At 39.5% G+C, this 11,856-nt stretch overlaps 1 protein-coding gene across 1 annotated transcript; it reads right to left on the reverse strand.

Annotated features, from left to right (window-relative positions):
* Positions 1-9,559: 9,559 nt before the first annotated feature.
* LOC139835632 (uncharacterized) lies at positions 9,560-11,509 on the reverse strand. The gene is made up of 4 exons (XM_071825490.1): positions 11,196-11,509; positions 11,024-11,123; positions 9,705-10,938; positions 9,560-9,625 (listed from the first exon to the last, which is right to left on the reverse strand). Exons 1-3 carry the CDS (start codon positions 11,507-11,509, stop codon positions 10,117-10,119), a joined length of 1,236 nt encoding a protein of 411 aa, XP_071681591.1. The 3' UTR covers positions 9,560-9,625; positions 9,705-10,116.
* Between the last annotated feature and the right edge of the window lie 347 nt (positions 11,510-11,856).

Genomic DNA, 11,856 nt, shown 5'->3' on the forward strand with positions numbered 1-11,856 from the left:
TGGGTTCTGTGGTGACCCATAAACTATGGGCCAAAGGGCCCCTCAGGCCCAGCAATCGGTTTTCTGCAGATAAATGGGTCAAGAAACCTGTAATCCACAAGTTCATTGCACTTCCAACGGCTTTTTTTTTTTTTTGAAAGACACTTCCAACGGCTTAGGCAGTGTAGTTTTGTTTCTTTTTTTAGAACAAAAAGGCAATACAATGAGAAATCCAACAAATGACAAGACTATCAGGATTATTATGATTAAAAAGTCTGTTTTCGTTACTATACTAAGATTTGAAGAAAAATACCAAGATCTCTACAAGTACTCCCTCTTTTGGGGGTTTATAGGGTGAGATACTCCACAAATATAGGATAGACGTCTTAACTCATTTTTTTTCACGTAAAACTGGCACATCTCCTCTCTCCCTTAATCACGAAATCATGTGCAAGTACCGAATTTTAAAAATAAGAAGATTTACTACTCTTTTGACCAATGGCAAGATGTGTTGTTACTACTCCCTTGATCATTGAAACCGTCTACTAGGCCTACCGAATTAATCCTCTGGCCCTATAATCCCAAATGAAGGGACTAATAAAGTAACTACTAACCTAAGAGCGTTGAAACAATGCAAGAACATTTCAACATTCAACCATGTGAGAGAACAAAGAAATATTCTAGTCGATAGTGATGGAGATGATGTAGTTGATCACTTCTAGCTCCCCATCTTCTCCTTATTTTGCAACTCCTTATCTTGCAAGTGAATAAAATCTAATAGATTAAAGCGGAGCATACCATGGTCTAAGTAGATGCAAATCCAAATTGACAACATCGATAACTTTCTTACTCCCAAGATGGGTTAAAACAACAATACCACCTATCGAAATGAATGGCGGTGATGGCGTGTGCTCGTCGTACGCAGACACGTTGTTGGGGAACCCTAAGAGGAAGGTGTGATGAGCACAACAACAAGTTTTCCCTCAGTACGAAACCAAGATTTAATCGACCAGTAGGAGAAAGGCGTGATTTCTGAAGGTGTTGATGGCTGACTAGTGGCAGGGCGCACTACCGGCGTCAGCAACAATGTGGAACCTGCACACAACACAACCAAAGTACTTTGCCCCAATTTCCAGTGAAGTTGTTAATCTCACCGGTTTGCTGAATACAAAGGATTAGACGTATCGAGTGGAAAGAGATGTTTGCAGAAAGTAAACATAACAGGATTGTAGTTGAATTTATCAGTAAAGGTAAAAAGGACCGGGGTCCACAGGTCACTGAGGCGTCTCTCCATGAAGAAATAGCATGTTGGGTGAATAAATTACAGCTGGGCAATTGACAGAATATCGATCGATACATGACAAGATGATTACTATGATAATTTGGTATTGGGCATTACATCATAATACATAGACCGTCCAACTGCGCCTATCACTAATAACCCATCTTCAGGTTAGTGTCCGCACCCCTTCCAGTATAAAGTTGCAAGCAACAGACTATCGCATTAAGCAATGTGTGTAAAGTAAACAATGGAGTTTCCCTGGATAAAACATTCTTGGGTTATCCCTAGTAGCAACAGCACATCTACAACCTTAGAGGTTATAAAGTAACTCTTCCAGGAAACTAGAGGCATGAACCTACTGTCGAGCATAAATAGCCCATCTTGGAGTCACAAGTATCCACTTGGCCAGAGTTTCTACTAACAACAGAGAGCATGCAAGATCACAAATAACATATGACATGAATATATAATCAATCTTAACATAGTGGTCAACATTCATCGGATCCCAGCAAACTAAACATAGAGGATTACATAAAGATGATCTTGATCATGTAGGGAAGCTCAGAAGATCGATACATGAAGCACATGGTGGAGAAGACAACCATCTAGCTACTGTTATGGACCCATAGACCAGGGATGAACTACTCACGTATTACTTCGGAGGCGGGCATGGCGATGTAGATGCCTCCGGCGATGATTTCCCCTCCGGTAGGGTGCCAGGAAGAGCTTTAGAACCCCCGAGATGGGTTTGGTGATGGCGGCCACGACGGAACTTTTCGTGGATGGAGGCTCAGGTATCTAGGGTTTTCCAGAGAAGATGTATAAATAGGCGGAGGATTTAGGTCGGTGGAGCGCCTAGTGGCCCCACACCTACCCTAGGCGTGGGCCAAGCCTAGGTCGCGCCTAGGGGTGGTCTGGGCGCCCTGGTGCGCCTCTTCATCCCCCTCCCCGGACTTCGTCTTCGTTTCGGTAAAATATTAACCTCGGCTTTTTTTCATCCAATTCCGAGAATATTTCCTTTACAACTTTTCTGAAATACAAAAACAGTAGAAAACCGGGAACTGGCACTATGGCATCTTGTTAATAGGTTATTGTTGGAAGTCATGTAAAAGTGCGATGAAGTATAAACAAAACACATATGAATTGGTGTAAAACAAGCATGGAGCATCAAAATTTATAGATACGTTTGAGACGTATCAGCATCCCCAAGCTTAACTCCTGCTCGTCCTCGAGTAGGTAAGTGATAACAAAATAATTTTTTAGGTGATACGAAGCCAACACATCTTGATCAAGCATGTAAAGCATTGTGAGCTGGGATCTGAGTATTCTAACATAGGCATGATAGATATAATTCAATTAAACTTAGCAACTATGTTATAACATGAAGAGTGACTCAAACAATGGATCATGAATAATAGTGTATTGAAAGAAACTGTGTGTTTATGATCATAGAGTAAACATAATAAAGTGGTACTCAACATGTCCTTATGGAATAGCAAACATAAATGCAAGGACACCTTCAAAGTTCAGAGGCTGACTAGATACAAGTAATTTAAGAGAAAACAATAGCACAATCATGAATCAATCAATAATAATTTCGGGACTATGCATATTGCACTAAGAATGACAACTATGATCTCTTAATTGGTGCATACGGTAGAAGATGAAGACTCAACATAAAAGTAAAAGAAAGGTCTTGCGCAGAGGGAAGCAGGGATCACTCATGTGCTAGAGCTTTTTATTTTGAAAGCAATAGGAGTGTTGAAAATATTTATTTTTGAGAAGTGCTACTCATGTCAACAGTAGTGATAAATAGTATGGCTTATGCATAAAAACTTCCTATAAGTTTATTTGCCTTATGCATAATATACTAATAGTGCTCACACCTTGTCCTAATTAGCTTGGACTTCCAGGGATTTTTATCACATACATATGTTTTAACCAAGTGTCACAAAGGGGTACCTCCTTGCCTCTTGTACAAAGGTCCTAGGAGATGAATCTCATTTGATTTCTCAATTTTCATGAATCTCAACTTTTTGGACATCCATACCGGGAAGCAAGGACAACAAATATTTGGACTTTTGCCCAGCTGAAACTTCCACCTTGTGAACATGGCTTTAGTTGGCGGCCCAATGTTCCTCTCTAACAATATGCATACTCCAATCTTTGCAACTCATGGTAAATATCTCTTACTTCAAACAAGATGAGCATGCATAGTATTTCACATGATATTCAACAAAAGCATATTGATGGTGTTCCCCATGACAGCATGGTTATCACACAACAAGAAACTTATAAGAACTAAAAATGCATAGGACATAATACCTACCACAATAATTTTTAGACTACTTTCCCATGAGCTATAATTTACACAAAACATGTGATAATTTTTGAAGGTTTAAAGCTAGCACACAAGCAATTTACTTTGTAGTGGCAGTGAAATACCACATATAGGTAAATATGTTGGACACAATTGGCAACTTTGGTTTTTTGTGGTTGGATGCACGAGTAGAACTCATACTCAGTACAGGTGAAGGCTAGCAAAATACTGTAAGCGACCAACTAAGAGAGCAATAATGGCCATAAAGTGATATTACAAATCAAAAACTAAATGATATTACAAATCAAAAACTGAAGTGATATTACAAATCAAAAACTAAATGATCATAGAGGCTTTAGTCAACTGGTTATAGTCATAACATGGTATAAGCATGCGCCAAGTCAACCCAATAAAGCATCAAGGGAGATTACCACAATACGTACTATGCTTTTATGATAGAAACAACACATGATTCTTTCAATGACACATTATGCACTCTCATCTATTTGAAACCAATCATGCTAAAACAATAAATACTAAGCATATGATGAGAATAACATCCAACATGACATGCCAAAGTCTATGCCACAGTCTAGACAAGCTTCCATTTGCATCACTATAGTCATGAAATATTTTACTCGTATCCAACACCAATCAACTTATTTGAAATAACTGTCAGAGATGAAATACATTATGGACCAGAGAGCTAATCATAAACAAATAATGAATACTAATGTGCTATGAACAAAATTCAAGTGAAAGAACAAGAGCTAAAAGCAGTATTAGAAAACTAGAACACTCGCAGAACAATAACAACGGAAACTAGAGCGTTCTATGCAATTAAAACAGAGCGGGTCTTTCTCAAAAAATGAATGTGACGGGATCTAACATATGCTACAGCAAACAAAACTAAACAAAACTAAAAACAAAAATAAAGACGCTCCAAGGACAACACATAGCGTATGAAGCCATAAAAATATAGCGTATAGAGAGATGATATGTGCTTTGTTGATGAAGAGGGGATGCCCAAGCATCCCGAAGCTTTAACGCTTGTACCTCTTGAATATGTCTTGGGGTGCAGGGGCATCCCCAAGTTTGAGCTTTTATCAATTTTTCATCTCATCACATCATTCTTCTCTTCCTATACTTGAAAACTTCCTTCATACAAAAACTTCGCACAATTCTTCATTAGCAGCATTAGTACAATCAAAATAAACTAATCCACTTGTGTTCAGTACTAACATATATCAAACATATATTAAAGCATAAGCTACTGTAGCAACCTTTCAAAAAGCTCTTTGATCAAAAGAACTAAAAAAAGAAAGAGATTTAAGAGGCAAATGCAAATAGTGCAGAAATCTGTCAAAACAGGTAAAGATCAAAAAAATTGAAAATACTATGTTGCTTATCTCGAAAAGTGGTCAACTAATGAAAGTTAGATAATAACCTGAAGCATATGCATATACAGCTAAAAATTCCGCTCTGGCTATTTTTACGAATTTTTATGGTAACAATACAAAATATGTTTTCAGGATAGCAACTTCTCCAAACATTTCTTTCTTCCTATTAGAGGCTATTCTTGGCACAAACATGAAATAAAAATGATAAGAAGAGGTCATTACAGTAGTAATAACTTCTAATACTCAACAAAAAAGAAAATTTACTGTAAATAAAACATGGGTTGTCTCCCATAGCGATTTTCTTTATCGCCTTTCAGCTAGGCGCAGTAAAAATGCGAGCATCAAGTATTATCAAGTGAAGAAACATCAAAATCATAATTTGTTCTAATGATGGAGTCATAAGATGACTTATTTCTCTTTCTAGAGAAGTGTTCCATACCTTTCTTGAGTGGGAGTTGATATTTAATAATCTTATCTCTCATATCAATAGCAGCACCAACTGTTATAAGAAACGGTCTTCCCAATATAATCGGACAAGAAGCATGCGTAAGATTGTTTTGTATAAATTTAACGTGTGCGTTGCACATCATGTTATTTCAATTGATAATTTATTGTCGAGGGCGGCTGAGTGATCAATTCAACCTGCTCTCCCGACGACTTCGTTGTGATTTGCAAATTTATTGCGAAGTCGATATGTAAGTTTTGTAAGAGCGACACCCGTCGACTTAATCGAGGGATTTAAATGCTTGGCTTCGTCACGCGGTGCACCGGTTTGAGCCTTATTTTGTGATAGTATAACAATCGACTGCAGCACTCGCGTATTTTCTCGAGGCTTGGATTGGTTGTTTTTTGTGTGTCATTAATCTTAGCTCCCGTTGAGAGTATTTAATTAATGACACTGCGCGAGCGTGTTTTTAGGCCAGCGCTCCCGATGGGAGTAAGAGCCAATGGCAGGGGCCCCGAACGATTTATTCGGATGATGAGGCCTGGATCAAGAAAAAAGGTAGAAAACCTGATTAGAGTTTTATTCATAATGCAAAAGTAACCTTAAGGGCTGTCGAGTAATAAAAAACAATTGTATCCTATGTATAAAACCGTCGCAACTGTGCGATGTTCCATGGATTCTCAACGTCTTTTCCCGAAGCTGGGTTTTTGAGCCGATATGCTCCTCCTGGTATCACTTCGGTGATGCCACTACTAGATATCCCCTTTTAACCGAGGGCCACACTACCGTCGGCTACTTTAGTCCACCGTCGGGTAACCTTGACTCCGACGGTCTACCGTCGGCTATGTCCCGTCGGCGTTGCTCGGTCGGCCATTGCTCCATTAACCGACGGTACTCTCGGATATTAGCTTTTCCCACGGCAAACATCCGACGGTAAGCCGTCAGTTATGTTATGTTCAGTGGCCGCCCGATAACCCCTCGGCCATGATTATAGCTGACCGTACCCCGCCGGATGTTTAGTTTCCGACGGGTACCACATATCGTCGGCTGTCCTTATATTCGACAGTAGGTTTATCGGTCGGTTGTCCTTATGTTCGACAGTACATTTAACAGTCGGGCATGGTTATAACCAAGAGGCGAACCATGTCGTCAATTAGCACAATTACCGATGGTGTATGAAACCCGTCGGGGACATGGTATTTGAGAGGCTACCCACACCGTCGTTTTGTAAGTTTACTGATGGTTGTCAAGATCCCCACATCAGGCTACGTCATCGGGCATTGGTCGCAAGGAGATGTTGCATAGCACAAAAATGTGATTCAGGTCGAGAATATTTCAGTATACTAGCAACTAAAAAGATATCATGATTAACCACCAGACAAGTACGGTCAAATAACATGAATTCTGTTTGGAATAACCTCACAAAGTATATGATCCATGTAGAAAAGGTACAACGCGAAAGGAAGTAGTAATAAGTAAATCATAATGGTCTAAACATTCTGTAGAGATACTAGAGAAATTTGCTTTGTTGCATGACTCAGATCAATAGACTAATCATCAATCTTCGTCATAGTTATCATCATCGTAACCATCACCGTAGCCATCACCGTATCCATCTCCGTAGCCATCATCATCACCCTCGCCATAACCATAGTCATCCTCATTGTCATAGATGTCATCATCATCAGTACCATGACTTTCCTCACGACTAGGACTACCTTTGGTTTTACTTCCCATTCCCTAACAATCACAAGACCGATTGTAAGAAAAATGATAACAAATGCATTGCAGGAAACTTGCCCTACTGTTCAAGTAAAAATATTAACGTACAGTAGTGCACAATCATGAATGACTATATACAAAATTATCAGAGTGAATTTAGCAGGTCTTACATGCATGATATTGCATATTAGAAATGCAATAATATTAGGGAGCTACGCTGACAAGAACAAACAGCTACAAAAATTCTATTTTCTAAGTGCAGCCAAAGCAATAGATCAAAAAGTAATCACACTAAGAAGTGCAATATACAGTACAAATTGCAGATTGAGAAGGTGAGGAAATAGGAATGAACGAGTATACAGTGCACCACTGAGACAAACCAAAACTGCATCTGTAGCTAGCTGCTCCTCACCGCCGGCGTGCAGCGTGGAACTCTTTCATAATATCTTGAGAGAGATTAGACTCTGCAGCTGCTGCTATCCACAAATTCACTCGACTGGGTATATTGTTTTAGGAACACACAACACTGGATGTCATGTCACATGCTAGTGTGTAATATAAAATTTCTCGTTTTGCTGATCTGCTAGTGCACGCACACTTTCATTTCTACTCTTAAGACTGCTTAGAAGACCATGTAAATATGTTGTAAAAAAAAATTCTCAATGCTAAGTTGAACGGTGCTCTGAACAGTGGAAGCAGTTCATGCTCGTTGATACTGTGTGCACATCGTCACGACATGAACTGGGCAAATAAAGGGCAACTAGTGAAGAGGCTTGCAAGTTCTGAACTATCTCTATGAGCACATATATGTGTTAACAAGACTATGCACTAGAAGATCATTCGCTGCATTTCTACTAGGTTACATATTTGCAAGTAACATATTTGTTACTTCTCAAACAATCGGCATTTAACTAACCTTTTCAGATTCATGTTGACGATCCACATTTTTTCCTCTTTCAAATCCGACTTCAGAATCCGATGTGGCCTATACATAAAACATAATATATACAGATATGTTACTCGAGTTTTATTGATGCAAGCCTAGCACTGGGATGTTATACTTACCAACTCAGGTGCAACTGATTGCATTATTACATCATAGTCCACTCCTCCTTTTTCAGCCAATGACTATGAACAACAACCAGTCAGCACAACCCATCCACTCATAGACTACAATTTACAAGAAAATTAAACATTACCCGCACAACCAGCTCCATGCCTCGAAGACGCTTGTTATCTCGCTGCAAACGGTTGTTTTCTCTTTCTAGACGGTCCTCTCTAGCTGATCGCACGGGCTGTGAGGCGAACACCCTTCTAGACTTAATCTTGATCTTCTCCGTTTTGGTAAATAACTCATTGGCAATTCCAAGTCTGCCATGTGGCATTTTACCCGCTGCTTCATAGATGATTTGTGCATCTAATTCTGGGTGCTCCTCTTCCCAGTTTTCTCCATGGGCATGTGTCATTGCATCATCAAAATTTTCCTTTTCCAAATAACGGTAATGGTTTAGCTATAGACATTGTTCTCATTATGACTAAAATTAAGTAATCTACAAAGATTACTAACCCAACGTTTAGAAATTCGTTGGCTGCATATCTGCTCTCTATCAGTCCCACGATGCAAGTTGTGCGTGTGAAGCCATAGCCATGTACCGGTAATTCCAGGGTCTTTACCAGTTTTGAGTTTCTGCAGTTTAAGAATGATAAACATCATCCAATATAAATGTAACAATCTTCCCCAGTAGTACTAACAAAGATGTTTCACGAAAGATGTGAGGAAAAATATGTTTCATGAAAAAATATATTACCAGATGTTGGCGTGTAGAGACAGCACTTCTCGCACCACTACAATGGAAGACGGTTTCCCCATGAGCTAGTCTGTTCTTACTGTTGGTGAAAGATTTCTTTCTAAATGCAGCACTACACCAATGCTCGCAAAGTAAACGCCAACCAACAATAGTACCAAAGCCAGGTGGCTTAGCAGAAATTAAAGCTTCCTTTGTTGGCCATGTGTTACCCTCTTCATCCACTTCTGTAGGCATCTGTCCCTTCTTCTTTAATCTTTTGATGGCTGCCGCCTTTTCCTCGTGTAGCATCTGCCTGACTTTATTAGTCAAGTTCTCCTCCAGGGCAGCATCTGCTTTCTCTTGATTTAATGGGTCACACTTGAAACGCCACTGCCAGATAAATACCATAAATAAATCATGCGGCTAAGGTTTGTGTTGAATAATGTTAAGAAATCCACTACAGCGTCTAGCAAAAACATAATTATAGGTGAATATACTTACCCAAAATTCTTCCACAATTTTAGAAGCGGCTGTTATAACTCCCCGCACTGTGGGACCACTTGTAGTCCTCCCAAGATAACACCGGTTTCCGGTCACCACTGGACCAATTGGCTCCGGATACATCGGCGTACTAATGCACCTTGCACTGTTGATGGTTCACGAGCAGTGTATGGATGCTTTTCCCATAGACTGTTATGAATACAGATGAAAAATTAGCATATGAATATTATCCACTAAGAACTAAACCATTTGAAACATTAATACTAACATGCCACGAGGAACTATAAGGGGTCGATCAATTTCCTCCAGTCTGTCACCAGCTTGTGTCTGTCTTCTAGGGGTTCTAGCCTTTTTTGCCTTCTCAGTAGAGTGAGATGATATGTTGTTTTCCACAGAGGCATTAGAAGATGATCTGTTTGATCTAGTCACTGAGGGGGGCCTATGGCTCAGGCGGATAGTCCTGCTACTATGTGAAAATGCATGCTATTAGTTATATATAAAATGACAAGCACACAATTATCAAAGGCATATTAGTGCAAATGAAACTAAACATTCAGTAACAACTAAATTAATAATTGCCAATAGATAAAATATAATATTCAATAGTAGCATAACTTTATGTAAAATATTTACTACTAATAAACAAAACTAAGGACAGTAAGACGCAGAAGTTATAATTTTCAGTAATCATCGTCATCGTATTCAGAGTCATGCTCTATTCTGTCATCGTCATCTTCAGCCCCATCTCTCTGTTCTTGTCCTTCCTCTTCTTCTATTTCTTCTTCCTCCTCATCACTACTACCTTCTAGTTCCTCTTCTGGTAATTCTTCATCGTTTTCATCATTGTTTTGATTTTCTATCATTTCAATTTCAGCTGGGTCAAGCACATCATCTGACTGATTTCTAGACACAGTGAACTCATCAACAAAGTTGTCAATATCTACGGAAAAGCTACCCTGCTGACCATCTTCTTGAAAAAAATCATCTGCATTGGATGTGACATTCTCATCAAGATTACGCAAGCTATTTTTGGGCTGAATCTTGTACACAACCCGCCAATCACGAAGATCTCGCTTGGGGGATGCATACTTCAAGTAATAAGCCTGTGTAGCTTGGTGAGCCATGGCAAACGGCTCAAAATTTTTAAGCCTTGAACATGAGTTTATTTCCACCAAACCCAATTTTGCATCTGACCTCATGCCCTTGGTGGGGTCAAACCAACGACATCTGAAGAGTACCATCTCAATTTTTTTACCAGCTGTGAAGGATAATTTGATAATGTCCTCAATGACACCATAGTAGTCCAGTTGTTCGCCATCTGAGGTGAAGGAAGACAAACAAACCCCTGTGTTCACTGTTTTCAACCTTCTACAGTTTTTCTCATACAGCTCTGATCTAAAGCGGAAGCCATTCACATCATAGGAATTATAGGAGTAGACTCTGGAGCTGCATCCATTAGCTAAATTCCACAAGTCTTCATCAGATTTTGGATCGCTTTTACACTAAACAAAGGCAAAAAAAAATATGGTTACTAAGCACAGTAGTAATTGAATGTAAAAGACATAGTGCTAGTTAAAATATTCTTACAGCAATTTTGAACCACTCCACAAATTCTTCTGTGATCAATTTGTCAAGGCCCACCGCTGTCAAATTAGGGTTCTCCTTGTATTTTTCTTCAGTAAATGCTCTGTATATGGCATATGATTAGATTTTTTTTTTCACAGAATAGTACATGAAGGACAAATTAGTTCCCACTTACTCTCGAAATCTATCAACAGAAGAGCAGTTGGTCAAAATATACAGCCTTGCTGCATTCAACTGTTGTTGGGTGAGTTCAACAGCAGTACCCCTTCCACGAAGATTTCCTTCATACTGAAAGACATCTAAAGTACACTCATCATTATGCACCCTTGTTCCTCCAATATTGTATCGAGGATTCTTCTTCCATATAGTGTGAACATGTTCACTAAAGTAAATAGAAACACAATTTGTGATCTCTTGTACAATGCAAGCTTCGACAATTGAACCCTCCACTCTTGCCTTGTTATGCACTTTTAAACGCAGATGGTGCATTGCCCTATACCAAATTATGATAATTTTGAGTGATACATGACATAACCAAAATAATGTAGTTCGATCTACAACTTATTGTTAGAAAGTTTCGCATACCTCTCAAAAACATCTCCATCGCAGAGGAACTCCTGGGCACCCGTCGTTCCGCAAGCAGTCGAGCAAAGCCCTAGATCGGTTGTGGAGAGCGGCGACGAGGAAGGGTTTGTTTTGGAAGGGGTTAGGAGACTGCGGCAGGTGGAGAGGGACAACGAGGGAGAGTTTGTTTTGGAAGGAGATCAGGAGCCGGCGGCAGTTTAGGACTTAGTTGGGTGCGTGGTGCTTCGGTGCGCGGGATTATTATTGTTGGC

This window comes from Lolium perenne, chromosome 2 (genome assembly GCF_019359855.2).
Source record: "Lolium perenne isolate Kyuss_39 chromosome 2, Kyuss_2.0, whole genome shotgun sequence".
Taxonomy (NCBI): domain Eukaryota; kingdom Viridiplantae; phylum Streptophyta; class Magnoliopsida; order Poales; family Poaceae; genus Lolium; species Lolium perenne.